Source organism: Hypomesus nipponensis, chromosome 14 (genome assembly GCF_054491055.1).
Source record: "Hypomesus nipponensis isolate SF chromosome 14, ASM5449105v1, whole genome shotgun sequence".
In the NCBI taxonomy this organism is placed as follows: domain Eukaryota; kingdom Metazoa; phylum Chordata; class Actinopteri; order Osmeriformes; family Osmeridae; genus Hypomesus; species Hypomesus nipponensis.
The window spans coordinates 5,543,184-5,557,500 of NC_140374.1; the positions used below are offsets into that span (position 1 = coordinate 5,543,184).

At 54.5% G+C, this 14,317-nt stretch overlaps 1 protein-coding gene across 1 annotated transcript in view; it reads right to left on the reverse strand.

Annotated features, from left to right (window-relative positions):
• Nucleotides 1–14,317, reverse strand: part of hydin (HYDIN axonemal central pair apparatus protein) — a 43,754-nt gene that overhangs the window by 5,549 nt on the left and 23,888 nt on the right. The window contains exons 49-77 of the mRNA XM_084671569.1: nucleotides 14,105–14,287; nucleotides 13,888–14,007; nucleotides 13,529–13,688; nucleotides 13,257–13,429; nucleotides 12,851–13,049; nucleotides 12,641–12,740; nucleotides 12,453–12,552; nucleotides 12,106–12,274; nucleotides 11,749–11,990; nucleotides 11,196–11,304; nucleotides 10,804–11,008; nucleotides 10,241–10,476; nucleotides 9,846–9,997; nucleotides 9,417–9,612; nucleotides 9,192–9,300; nucleotides 8,814–9,047; nucleotides 7,774–8,135; nucleotides 7,355–7,515; nucleotides 5,769–5,863; nucleotides 4,925–5,162; nucleotides 4,461–4,682; nucleotides 3,923–4,049; nucleotides 3,453–3,618; nucleotides 2,473–2,620; nucleotides 1,940–2,147; nucleotides 1,581–1,802; nucleotides 1,097–1,266; nucleotides 391–589; nucleotides 152–310 (exon numbers count right to left, since the gene is read on the reverse strand). Of these exons, the coding sequence (XP_084527695.1) occupies nucleotides 152–310; nucleotides 391–589; nucleotides 1,097–1,266; nucleotides 1,581–1,802; nucleotides 1,940–2,147; nucleotides 2,473–2,620; nucleotides 3,453–3,618; nucleotides 3,923–4,049; nucleotides 4,461–4,682; nucleotides 4,925–5,162; nucleotides 5,769–5,863; nucleotides 7,355–7,515; nucleotides 7,774–8,135; nucleotides 8,814–9,047; nucleotides 9,192–9,300; nucleotides 9,417–9,612; nucleotides 9,846–9,997; nucleotides 10,241–10,476; nucleotides 10,804–11,008; nucleotides 11,196–11,304; nucleotides 11,749–11,990; nucleotides 12,106–12,274; nucleotides 12,453–12,552; nucleotides 12,641–12,740; nucleotides 12,851–13,049; nucleotides 13,257–13,429; nucleotides 13,529–13,688; nucleotides 13,888–14,007; nucleotides 14,105–14,287 (5,164 nt within the window). The remainder of the gene's footprint in view (nucleotides 1–151; nucleotides 311–390; nucleotides 590–1,096; nucleotides 1,267–1,580; nucleotides 1,803–1,939; nucleotides 2,148–2,472; nucleotides 2,621–3,452; nucleotides 3,619–3,922; nucleotides 4,050–4,460; nucleotides 4,683–4,924; nucleotides 5,163–5,768; nucleotides 5,864–7,354; nucleotides 7,516–7,773; nucleotides 8,136–8,813; nucleotides 9,048–9,191; nucleotides 9,301–9,416; nucleotides 9,613–9,845; nucleotides 9,998–10,240; nucleotides 10,477–10,803; nucleotides 11,009–11,195; nucleotides 11,305–11,748; nucleotides 11,991–12,105; nucleotides 12,275–12,452; nucleotides 12,553–12,640; nucleotides 12,741–12,850; nucleotides 13,050–13,256; nucleotides 13,430–13,528; nucleotides 13,689–13,887; nucleotides 14,008–14,104; nucleotides 14,288–14,317) is intronic.

Sequence of the window (14,317 nt, forward strand, 5' to 3'; positions counted from 1 at the left end):
CGGGGTGTATGTGTCCAGATTGTTGTTGGGTGTGTATAAGTGTGCGTATGTGTCTTACCCTGTCCAGCAGGGCCTGTGTGCTGGTGGGGTGTGTGTGTGCGTACATACAGTATGTATATGCATATATGTGTGTGTGTGTGTGTGCACCTACCCTGGCGTCCAGCAGGGCTGGTGTGCTGGTGTGCAGCAGCAGGGTCAGGGTCAGGGCTGAGGGGCTGTTGTTCACCAGGGGGATGATCTTCCTGCTCTTCTGACCCACCAGCAGAGCACCCAGGTTCACCTGGCGCTGGCTGGGGTCAACCAGCTCCACCTGGACACACACGGCCTGTCAGACACACACACACACACACATATACACACACACGCGCGCGCTCACATGTACACACACACCTTCATCTCGATGCCTTGTCCCAGGATTTCGACGGGCTGCTTGGTGCAGGCGTTGATGCTGAAGAGCAGCGAGTCGCGGTAGCGTCTGGCCTCGCGAGGGTAGAAGGTGATGGGCACCTGCAAGCTGCCTCCAGGGGGCAGCACCTGGGGCTGGAAATTCACCTCCAGGTAGGCTGAGGTCTGGAACTGACAGTCCAGACTGGAGCACACACACACGCACAGACACACACACACCCCAAGCAAACACACACACAAACACACACACACTTGTAACTTTCCCTGACATGGCAACACACACACCAGATAACACACTCTCCAGAGGACAACAGAACACACACACAGTCTGGTGATACCCCTTCTATGGCCCCCAGCCCCCTCGCTACCTGGCTGCCCTCAGCCCTTTAGCCCTCAGCCCTCTAGCTACCTGGCGGCCCTCAGCCCTCTAGGTACCTGGCTGCCCTCAGCCCTCTAGCCATCAGCCCTCTAGCTACCTGGCTGCCCTCAGCCCTCTATCCCTCAGCCCTCTAGCTACCTGGCTGCCCTCAGCCCTCAGCCCCCTAGCTACCTTGCTGCCCTCAGCCCTCTAGCTACCTGGCTGCCCTCAGCCCTCAGCCCCATAGCTACCTGGCGGCCCTCAGCCCTCTAGCCCTCAGCCCCCTAGCTACCTGGCAGCCCTCAGCCCTCTAGCCCTCAGCCCTCTTGCTACCTGGCGGCCCTCAGCCCCTTGTTGCTGATGCAGAGCGTGCTGGAGGGGGGCACCATGCCAGGGCAGTAGATGAAGCTCATGCCAAAGTCGTGTTTGAGGTAGGAGAAGTCCAGGCCAGGGGGCACGGCTGAGCCTGCCAGGGCCACGCTGAACACAGCACCGTTCTTCACCTGGGGAGGAGGAGGAGGAGGAGGAGGAGGAGGAGGAGGAGGAGGAGGAGGAGGAGGAGGAGAAGGGGGAGGAGGAGGAGGAGGAGGAGGAGGAGGAGGAGGAGGAGGAGGAGGAGGAGGAGGAGGAGGAGAAGGGGGAGGAGGAGAAGGAGGAGGAGGAGGAGCAAAGGCAGAGACAGGGAGGAGTTAGGAGACAAGTTACATGACAAGGAGGTAGGTGACAAGCTGGGAGACAAGCTAGGAGACAGGGAGGACTTAAGAAGGGGAAGCTGGATGGAGACCGGCCAGACCTCGCCCCCTGCCCTGGTCCTTACCCTGATGTTCAGTCCCACGTCCCTGAGGACACACGTCTGCAGAGGTGAGAAGGTGAGGGCGCAGCTCATCTGCTGGCCCACCTCCACAGCGGCCCTCTCTGGCTCAACATGCAGCTGCCTCCGCAGCTCAGCGCCGCCCCAGAGCTCAAACTCGACGTCCAGGTTGAACCTCCCGTGGTTGGACACCAGGAACAACCGGGACGACTCGTCACGGAGCTCCACCTGGGGACACGAGCACGCACACACACACACACACACATTCAGAAACAAGTGTGTGTGTCAGTGTGTACATGTGTGCTCGTGCGTGTGCGTTTACATGCATGTGTAAGCGTGTCTCCGCGTGTGTGTGTGTCAGCCACCTCTCCGAAGTTGAGCGTGTGTGTGTGCGTGGGGGCCAGCTCAGTGAGGTCCCCCTCTGGGCCCTGCAGGACGACACAGGCGCTCAGGGTGAAGCCCTCCGCCTTCACGTTCAGCCTCAGGGGCTCCACCTTCCCCCGGATCTGCAGCACCAGGTTGAAGGTCACCAGGCCCTCCTGGCTGGGCGTGAAGGACACCACCAGGGGCAGCCTGCAGACAGAAGTTCAGTGGTCAGGGGTCACGGCATTCATCTGTGTGGTTGTGTGTTTTTGTGCAAATATGTTGGTTGCTGTCCAAAGACTAAAACAACAAGGCCTGGTTCTCACATCTGAACAAAACACTTCTAGGCTCATACAGGTTTAGGAGGTTAGATTGTTCAGCCTTTTCAGGGTTAGGGTTTATTCAAGGGTTAGGGTTACCGACAGAAGTAAACCTATCCAGACTCATAAGACCCCCCTCACAATATACTAAAACGTGTTTTGTGTGTGTGTGTGTGTGTCACTCTGTGTGTGTGTGTGTAGTGGAGCAGTGCCACCTGTGTCTGGGGGGCAGGGTTCCCGTCATGGGCTGCACCAGCAGGCTGTCCTGGAAGCCCTGGGAGTGGCGAGACGTCTCCAGGATGGAGAAGGAGAACGGCTGCTCCTCCTCGTTGACCACCAGCACCGTGTGCTCCACCCTGCAGCCTGGCGGGGCGGGGGAGTCCCAGACCGCAGGACAGGAAGGGGAATAGTGGAGCATACATGTTTGGGGTGCAGACTAGTATACAAGTGTAGTATATAGGGTTAGGGTGTGGTGTAATAGTCGAGCACAGTGGTTCTCAAACGTTTCACATGCCGTACCACCTCAGAAAATATTTGACTCACCAGGTACCACCATTATGACCAAGGTTAATACTATAACGTAAGCCTACCCTTGTCAGGGTTGTGACCCTTTGTTGGCCACCAGAGGCCCTCGCTGTGTTCTTGTTTTTGGTTCTGTTAATCTGTTCTCATTATGACATATTGTTTTCACCTGTGCCTTGTTTGTTCTGTGCTTTTTAAGTGGCTTGGATTTTTAGTTCTGTGCTTAGTTTTTCTCTGACCTGCCACAGAGGGAGAGTCATGCCTTTTTGATCTACTTTTGTATGTTATTTTCTGCTTCCAATAAAAGGAGGAAGCACACGTCTTTTGGAGTCTGCTTTTGGGTCCACGTTTGCATTCCTGACAACCCTATTGAGCCACACACAGTTCACGCAGTAACTATCGTGGATGTTTGCATGCTACCCGGGAACAGGCAGGTAGTAGCGAGTGCCAACATTGATTTTTGTTTCAAAACAAAAATATTATAGTGAAGGCCAAACGTATTTTTAATCCCTTTTCAATGATATCAAGGTTAAGGTATTTTCAATATTTCGGAGATTCCCCCGCGTACCACGAGAAGGGGGCACGCCGCGTACCACTGGTACCATAGTTTGAGACCCACTGGTCTGGCACCCCCTTAGTGGGAGAGGGTGGAGGTGGGGAGAGGGGGGCTGACCTTGCAGCAAGTGCCCCATGTTGAGGTAGGCACAGTCCAGGTAGACCAGAGGGTCGCTGGCCGAGCCCACCAGCAGGAAGGGCACCGACAGGGACAGCTCTGGGATCAGGAAGCTCCAGAACGACTCCACCGTCTCCAGCTGCTCTGCAACAAACTCAAACCCCAACTGGAGGTGGAGGGGATGCTTGGGTTATGGTCCGACACACACACACAGACACACACATCTGTCCTCTCACATACACACACATATCCTCTCACATACACACACTCTCTCACATACACACACATATCCTCTCACACACACACACACACACACACACACACACACATCCTCTCTCTCTCAGACACACACACCTATCCTCTCACACATACACACAAACTCTCTCACACACACACATCCTGTCTCAAACACACTCACACACACCATGAGTCAACACAACCAGTAAGCCAGCGCACAGAAGGAGTCTCACCTCCACCTTCTTCCCAGGCTGGATGCTCTTCTGGGGGACGAGGCAGCGGAAGGGCAGGGGGCTGGAGTCCTCACACCTCCACTGGAAGGAGTAGGTCTTGTTGGTTGGGTTCACCACACTGAACCTTCTGGAGATGGGATAAAGAAACCACACAAAACTCACAAAACACACCACTGTTCTACCTGTCTCTCTGTCTAGCTGCCTGTCTAACTGCACACCTGTCTGTCTGTCTGCCTGTCTAACTGCACACCTGTCTCTCTGTCTAGCTGCCTGTCTAACTGCACACCTGTATGTCTGTCTGTCTAACTGCACACCTGTCTGTCTGTCTGTCTGTCTGTCTGCCTGTCAAACTGCACACCTGTCTCTCTGTCTAGCTGCCTGTCTAACTGCACACCTGTCTGTCTGCCTGTCTAACTGAATACCTGTCTTTCTGTCAAGCTGCATGTCTAACTGCACACCTGTCTGTCTGCCTGTCTACCTGCACACCTGTCTCTCTGTCTAGCTGCCTGTGTAACTGCACCCCAGCCTGCCTCCCTACCTGGTGACGTGGGGCCCGAGGCCGACGGAGGTGAACTGGATGGTGCGTGTGCTGGGGTGCAGGGGCTCCCTGGGTGGGGCTCCGTGGGGAGCGCGCAGCTCCAGACTGCGTCTGTGGCTGCTGAGGTAGTCTGAGTCCTCCAGGTGGAAGTGACAGTAGGGGAGGAGACTCCGACCAGACACCTCCATGTTGGGAGCCAGTTCATCCTTCAGGTTTGGGATGCTGTCCACATGCACACATACACAGGTGCACACACACAGATACACACACACAGATACACACACACACAGATACACACACACACAGATACACACACACACAGATACACACCCACACCCACATAAGCACACACACACAGTTGGAAGAAGGAATTCATAATTAATTAAACGAAATTGCCAATGCCATGAATGTTTGGATAGTTTTGTACGTGTCATTTGTGTGTGTGTGTGTGTGTGTGTGTGTACCTGCAGACCAGCCTGGCCTCATACTCAGCCACCTCCAGGGGGGAGAAGCGGATGAGGAGAGTGTGTGTGTCCCCAGGCCGGATGGTGCCAGAGCTGGGCTCCACTGAGAAGGGAGGCAGCTCTGGGTCTCCGAGCAGCAGGGCCGACACGCTGCCCAGCGCGCTGGCCGGACGCAGAGCTGACACGCTGCTCCGGCCGGAGCCTGGGGTCACGCCTGGGGTCACGCCTGGGTTCACGCCTGACACACACACACACACACACTTGGGATGATGGTGACATGTTGTAGATGTCTCAATGTCATTGAGGTCACATGACTGTATGAAACGATAAGTCTTCTTGGCAAAAAGTGGGAACTACAATTCCCATCGAGCCATGCGTGCCCATCATCCTCTCCAGCGGTGGTTTCCAACCCTGATCCTCAGGGAACACCCGTCCTGCATGTTTTAGATGTTTCCGGGGCTCCAACACACCTGATTCAAATGAATGGGTCGTTATCCGTTATCCAAACAGAAGCCTGCTTATGACCATTCATTTGAATCAGGGTTTCTTTTTTTCGCAGCAATAAATACCGTGGACTTTATATCATCGTACCTTGACATTTTGATATTGTTACATCCCTAGTCGTTAAGAAGCTCAGCAGAAGCCTGATAACCCCTTCATCTGAACCAGGTGTGTTGGAAGAGGGAAACATATACAACATACAGTACAGAACCGAGACCCAGGACCAGGATAGAGAGAGGCTGATGTAGGGAACTGTATGATCAACATGAAAGCCATCTACTAAAGCTCAGAGCAGATGAGTTTGTCTTCATTGTAGGATGATGGTGTGACAGGGCTGTGTTACCTTGGTGATGAAAGCCCATAGTCTTTCCAGATCTGTCCATGAGCACCTGCCAGGAGAATTCCAGCTCAACAGAACCCTGGTTCTCCATCGGGAGTCTGGGTAAGAGATGGACACAGATGAAAACATGACACACAACTATACACCACACTAGGGTATTAAAACGTGTGACTGATAACTGAATGTTAACGATTAATACTTTCGGTTAAACAGTGTTGCCAATTTAGCGACTTTGTGACTTTTTTGTGACTTTGGTAATCTCCTCCTGTTTTTGTTGTTGAGCAGCAGCAAAATAACTGTTATTGTACTGAACTGAGATGTTATAGCCGCCAATCATGATTACTGTAGTACTGAAGTACACACACAGTGCAATAGGCTCTTGAATGTGTTCTCATTTTGGTTATTCGTTTTTGAATGGCTGTTGTTTATGCTGCTATTTAAAAAAGCAACCCCTTGTGAAAAGAAAAATGTATACCGTTATTTTCAAATGGGTCACAGATACTCATGGACAACCATGTCAGTTAATGGTCATTAACAAGCGTCAGAAAAAAAACGGTCAGAAAAAAACGAACAAAAAATGACCATCCCTACACCATACCGCATTACACACACACACACACACACACCACACCACACCATACACAACACTTACACTACACCACACCACACCACACACACACCACACCACACCACACCACACCACACCACACCACACCACACCACACACACACCACACCACACCACACCACACCACACCATACACAACACTTACACTACACCACACCACACCACACACACACCACACCACACCACACCACACACACACCACACCACACCACACCACACCACACCACACCACACACACCACACCACACCACACCACACCACACCACACACAACACTTACACTACACCACACCACACCACACACACACCACACCACACCACACCACACCACACCACACCATACACAACACTTACACTACACCACACCACACCACACCATACACAACACTTACACCACACCACACCACACCACACCACACCACACCACACCACACCACACCACACCACACCACACCACACCATACACAACACTTACACCACACCACACCACACCATACACAACACTTACACCACACCACACCACACCACACCACACCACACCACACCATACACAACACTTACACTACACCACACCACACCACACACACACCACACCACACCACACCACACCACACCACACCACACCATACACAACACTTACACTACACCACACCACACCACACCACACCACACCACACCACACCATACACAACACTTACACCACACCACACCACACCACACCACACCACACCACACCACACCATACACAACACTTACACTACACCACACCACACCACACCACACACACCACACCACACCACACCACACCACACCACACCACACCACACCATACACAACACTTACACTACACCACACCACACCACACCACACCACACCACACACACCACACCACACCACACCACACCACACCACACACACCACACCACACCACACCACACCATACACTGTCTCTCTGGTACTCACTGGAATACCCGGGTTTGGTAGAGCAGAGTGTCTCTGAAGCGGATGGGCTCCGTGCTGCAGGAGAACTTGGCGTAGTCACACACAGCACTGACACACAGTTCCAGGTCCCTCTGGGAGTTCTCCACTACAGAGCAGCACGGCTCTGGGTCTGTCTCAACAACCTGCACACACACACCATACCACACACACCAAACCACACACACACACCATACCACACACACCAAACCACACACACCAACCATACCACCCACACACATTCACATACCAAGCACACACACACACAGTGAGCTAACCTATGTTGAATCGTCCACAAAATAAATAAAATGTCATGTCTTTCATGTGCGCATGTGTGAGAGAAAGAGAGAGCGTTCATGTGCACAGTACATGCGTATCAGCCTGTACTGTGCACGAGCATTCACCTTCTTCTTGGCAGGCTGCCTCTGCCCCGCCTCCCTGCCCGCGTCCAGCCAGTGGACGGTGCGCCGCCGGTCGTCCCAGTCCGCCACCTGCTCCACGGGCTGCTGGAACTCCACCCTGCTCAGCGAGCACCTCACCAATGCTCCACTCAGCTGCAAGGGCTGCTGGGAGCACAGGGTGACGGTGATGTCCTTGGAGCAGCCGGCGTGGAGGTGGCCCACGCCGGGGGAGAAGCTGAGCTGGGCCGGCTCGCTGGGCCAGGAGAAGCGCACCACGTGGCTGGAGCTCAGGTTGGACATGGTGAAGCTCTGCTGGTAGGAGCGGCCCACGTGGCAGTCGCCGAACTGCAGCACCTGCTGGCACCCTGAACACACACACACACTTCAGAACCTGGTGGAACCCCAAACACACACACACACACACACACACACACACACACACACTTCAGAACCTGGTGGAACCCCAAACACACACACACGTGGCAGTCGCCGAACTGCAGCACCTGCTGGCACCCTGAACACACACACACACTTCAGAACCTGGTGGAACCCCAAACACACACACACACACACTTCAGAACCTGGTGGAACCCTGAACACACACACACTTCAGAACCTGGTGGAACCCTGAACACACACACACACTTCAGAACCTGGTGGAACCCTGAACACACACACACACACACACTTCAGAACCTGGTGGAACCCTGAACACACACACACACACACACTTCAGAACCTGGTGGAACCCTGAACACACACACACACTTCAAAACCTGGTGGAACCCTGAACACAGACAGACACACTTCAGAACCTCGTGGAACCCTGAACACACACACACTTCAGAACGTGCATTCACTGCATTCACAGAAATCGCTTGAACTGAGTTAACTAAAGTGTATGTACAACAAAGAAAATTATTGAAAATGTTTTATGTTTTGGAAATAAATCTGTTATTTGAATGGTATCGTGAGCTGAGTTTATCGTTACACCCCTAACAACTAACCAACTAGGAGAGGTTAAGTAATCAGTTCCGTCTCACCATTGGCTGCTTCCTCGTCCTGTAGGGCTAGGTTGCTGATGTTGGTGAGGGTGATGTCGTCGCGGTAACCCTCCGCCTCAAGGCAGATGAGAGTGTCTTCAAACGGGTTGTCCGCCACCTGCAGACGGACGCTAGCGGTCACCTGGAGGGGCTGGGCAGGGACGAAGCCCACCTCAAACTCTGCCTGCTGCCCTACCCCCAGCCTCAGGGAGGCCCGGTGGGCCACCGCGCCCTCTGGAACACACAGGACACAGTTAGCTACCATGGAGGGAACCCTGAGCATAGAGGCTGCAGTCTAGTCTGATACAGCCATAGGAGAGTACTGCAGTCTCAGAGGGTGACACGGTGTATGTATGTGTGTGTGTGTGACGGTCGTGCCTGTGCCTGCGGGGCCCTCTAGGCGTGAGGAGGAGGATGTGCAGCCAGGCGTGTTGGCAGTGGCTCGGAGAGTAAACACCCCCATCTTATCCAGAAGATCCATATGTACCTACACACCCACGCACACCGCTTGGCGTCAGTTCACCAACGATAAGATCTACAACAACATCCATTTTCAATAGGTAGGGTTTCCAGCTGTGTGATGTGTGTGAGGTCGGGGGTCACCTGTGCGGGGATGTTGCTGTCGTTCTTCAGCAGCAGAGTCTTGGAGGGGGTGTGGGTGCCCAGCAGGTGTCTGAACTGCAGCAGGGGTTCTCCTCGGCTGGTCCTGAGGGACGGACGCACCACCGTCACGCTGGGCAGGTTCCCCTCGCCGGCCAGGTCAAACACCAGGGGTCTGGACTTAGCCATGGGCACCAGACTGCAACACACACCCACACACAGTCACACACAGTCACACACTGTGTATCAACATATTATAAAGATCCTAAGGAGCCCCATAGGAACAAAAATGTAGGTACAGCAAATGGGAAGTGTGCCTACAAACACACACACATACACACACTCCCCCAGACACACACGTATACACCCCCCCACACACACATACACCCCACACTCACACACAACGCACACACACGCCACATACACACGCACCTGGTAGCTCCTTCTAGAGAGGCCTCAAAGACAGCCTGGTAGGTCTGCATGGACTGGGGGGCAAAGGTCACCACAGCAAAGATGTGGGAGTGGCTAGGGATGCACACCTTGGTCGGAGCCACCTCGAACACCTCCACATTGCGCATGGGCACCTGAAACGACCAATCAGACGCTTTCGTTTACAGGTGAGACAGCTCCTTTGGATGAGATTAGAGATGAGGGCTCAGATTAGGGATGAGGGCTCAGATTAGAGATGATGGTTCAGATTAGGGATGAGGGCTCAGATTAGGGATGAGGGCTCAAATTAGGGATGAGGGCTCAGATTAGAGATGAGGGCTCAGATTAGGGATGAGTGCTAAACCTACTCATGTTTCTTAGTAAGGACTGGAGCCTACCTTGGTGCTGACAGACCTGACGGCCAAGCTGAGCTCGCAGGGCACCTTGCCCATGTTGGTGAGGCGGAAGCGGGCCGTGGCCGGCTGGCCAACCAGGACGTTGTTGAAGACGAACCTGTTCTCATCCAGGATGTAGACGCCGTCCGCGTGGCAGAACGGCTCGCTCTGCAGCAGGCTGGCGGTGGGACACAGGCGGTGCTCCTCAAAGATGGATGCCATGTCCTTACAGTTGATACCTGCTCACATGACACCATGTCCTTACAGTTGATACCTGCTCACATGACACCATGTCCTTACAGTTGATACCTGCTCACATGACACCAGACAGACTTTCAGGTGGGCCCTGATAGGCTAGGCATGTGTAAGTAGAAAGACAGGCAGACAGACAGACAGACAGACAGACAGACAGACAGACAGACAGACAGACAGGCAGGCAGGCAGGCAGGCAGGCAGGCAGGCAGGCAGGCAAACAGGCAGACAGGCAGGCAAACAGGCAGACAGGCAAACAGGCAGACAGGCAAACAGGCAGTATGACAGGCAGGCAAACAGGCAGAAAGACCCACCTGTCATGCAGATCTCAGCCACCAGGCGGTAGGGGATGCCTCCAGGGTGGTCAGCAGGGTCTCGGTCGCTGATGTCGACAGCCAGACACTCCTGCCAGCGCCCGGCCTGCTCTGCCAGGCAGTCCACAGTCACCACCTGCTGGCCCCCGGGGGCCAGGGTCCCGAAGCCAGGGGCCACCGTGAACACCCCCACGGTCAGCCTGGCCTGGGGGGGAGGAGAGTAGTCACGCTCGCATACAGGGAGGGGGTACAGCTCAGTGGTTAGAGCTTTCGACGGCAGATCTAGAGGTTGACGGTCAAAACGCGAAAATGGAACATGAATATGCTCCAAGTCAGAGGTAAAAAGAAGGTGCTGGTTTTTGGGGGAGTTTGTTGTGGTTGCATGGTCTCACCTGCATGGTCACGGTCATGTCTTTCTGGACGGAGTCAGTGCGCCTCACTTTGTTACTGGTGGGAGGCTTGGCTGAGTGGCTCTCTCTGGACGACCTCTTGGTCACAATGCTAAGTGGAGGACAGGAGCGGGGGAGGGAGGGGGGGGAGTGGGGGAATTACAGATGGCGGAGGAGAAGAGGGGAGCGCATGACTGGGACACAACTAAGAGCAGAAGAAAGAGGGAGACATCAGGATGGACAGAGAGAGAGAGTGACAGAGAGACAGAATGAGATAGAGAGAGACTGTGAGAGAGAGAGAGCGAGACAGAGAGAAAGACAGTGAGAGAGAGAGAGAGAGAGAGAGAGAGACACAGTGAGAGAGACAGCGAGAGAGACAGTGAGAGATAGAGAGTGACAGAGAGAGAGAGAGCGACAGAGAGAGAGAGAGAGAGAGAGAGAGACAGAGACAGAGACAGAGAGAGAGAGAGAGAGAGAGAGAGAGAGAGAGAGAGAGAGAGAGAGAGAGAGAGAGAGAGAGAGAGAGAGAGAGAGAGACAGGACGCCGTGACTCTACCCTCTCCTCTGAGAATGAACAGGAAGGTCCTTGGACATCCTGCTGATGCTGAAGCGGATCTCAAAGTCTCCCTTGTTCTCGATGGTGAAGCTCTGGGTCTTCTTACAGCCGTAGATCAAGGGGCCAAAGTTGATGTCGTTGGAGGGCAGGATGCTGTACTTGGAGAACAGGGACTGGACCGACACCTTGATAGGGATGATGGCGATGGTCTCACCCCCCTCTCCAAGGTTGGGCTCAATCACCTGCAACACCACACACACACACACACTTTAACCACACACATTCGGACAGCAAGCCTCAAAGCACCAGCAGTGTTTGCCGGAGGTGTAGTGTTGTGATTGGAGCCTTGGTGGTGACCTGGCAGCGTAGGATTGGCTGCTCTTTGATGGAGACTTCCTTGTTGTGCCTGAAGACTAGCTGGATGCAGGTGGGCCTGTCGGCAGGGTAGAGGGGGCCCTTCAGGGGGGAGATGGTGAAGATCTGGTTCAGATCTGGCTGGGAGGGGTAGGTGGACTCCAGCATGAACCTCACAGGAGAATGGAGGCGAGTTTAAAGTTAAACCCGGGCCCAACCTCCAGTCAAGTTCACAAAACACAACACATGCGAGACGGAGAAAGAGCATGTGTGCATGCGTGTAATGTGTGTGTAATGTGTGTGTAATATGTTTGTAATGTGTGGGAGTGGGGGGTGTCACAGATACTCACTTGAATGCAATCTCGTATTTGCCTTTGTTCTTCAGGTTCACAGACAGCTTGACCTCATCCGACACCTTCAGGGTCCCAAAGTCCAGCCCGCCGTCTGCCCCTGGGGTACACAGCGAGGGAATGACGTGCCCGAGGAGACGCGTATGTGTGTTTGTTTGTGTGTGTGTGTGTGTGGACGTACGTTGTACCTTTAGGAAAGGTGATGTCCAAGGCTACATCGTACGCTTCTGCGATGATCTGAATGTTCTCTGTGTGGACGATACCCAAAATGTTCTCGACATCTGACACCTAGCACACACACACAGACACACACAGACATGAAGTATGGCTCCTAGTCCTGCCTCACTTTGCTGGCCCAGTTCCAGGCCCGCCCCCAGCCCCCAGCCCCCAACCCTCACCTCCAGGCGGATGGCCCTCTTGAGGTTGATGGGCTTCAGGGCTCTGAAGTGCATCTGCAAGCTGAACTCAGACTGGGGCAGGATGATGCCCTGGTCCTGGGACACGCTGAACTCGTCCCCCAGCACCTCCAGGCCGCTCAGACGCCAGGCGGCTGGCAGGGCCGTGTGGTTCCGCAGGACCAGGCTGCGAGTGTCCTTACTAAGGGGGAGGGGCGGAGGGTGGGGGGAGAAGAAAGTGGAGAGTGGAAAAAACTGTTTCGTAAAACTCTAGGAATAATATTTGGTCCGGCTCGGGACATTTCTGCACGTCTTCTTCCAAACTCTAACCTCAAAATCCATGAACCTGGCCCTAACCCTGACCTCTGACCTCCAACCCCTTCCCCCCGACCCTGTCCAGAGCCCAGACCTGTGCACCAGGATCTTGTCGAAGTGCAGCAGTTTGCGCTCCAGCTCCAGCTCGGGGCGGACGCCATGGCAGGAGAGGCGGAAGAGGACGGGCTCTGGGTTCTCCTTGACCAGGCACAGCAGGGAGTCCTCCACCTGGCCCGGGCTGGTGGGGTACGCCCACACCGTCAGGTCCTGGGGGAGGGAGGGAGGCTTTATCAGGTTAGGGGTTGAGTGTGATGGTGGGGGTGGGATGTGGGCTCGGTGTGTGTGTGTGTGTGTGTGTGTGCAGACCTGCTTCTCGTTGGGTCTGACGGTCATCACCGGGGGGTCCAGCAGGAAGGTGGAGGCCTTGGTGTCGTGCTGGAAGCAGAAGTGGACCTCGGCCTCCAGAGGAGAGGTGTTGTGGATCACCAGCCTCTCCATGTTCTCTGGATACTTCCTCTCCTTGTACCTGTCCTCACACACACACACACACACACAGGGTGAAGGTTCAGGGGTAAAGGTTGAAGGCTAAAGGTTCAGGGCTGAGGGGAGATGGTTGAGGACTGACGGGGTGAAGGGCGAGGGGTGAGGTTGGAGAAGAGAGAGAGATCAGTGTGGAGGGGTGAGGTTGGAGAAGAGAGAGAGATCAGGGTTGGAGGGGGAGGTACCTGTCTCTGGTCTTGCCACAGAGCAGAGGACCAAACTCATAATGACCGGAACGAACAACGTAAGTCTTCTGCAGCCCCTCCTCCTGGTGTGTGACCCTCTTACAGTTGGCAAACACCGTCCTGGAACACACACTCCATCAGCCTCATCAGGGGCCTGCAGTGTCCTGTGTGTGTGTGTGTGTGTTTGTGAGAGGCTGGTGTACAAGGCTGTACTGACTTGTACTCGTGGCTGATAGAGGGGTACGCACACACGCCCCTACAGTTGACCTGGTAGCGCCTCTTGGTGCCGAGCAGCTCAAAGTTGAGCGTCTGGTCGAACTGTCCAGGCGTGGTCGAGTGGAACCAGATCTTCAGCGCCACCTCCCCATGGGCTGGCACGACCCAGCGGAATGTGGAGAGCCTGCCAAACACACGCACAGTCACCCACCTG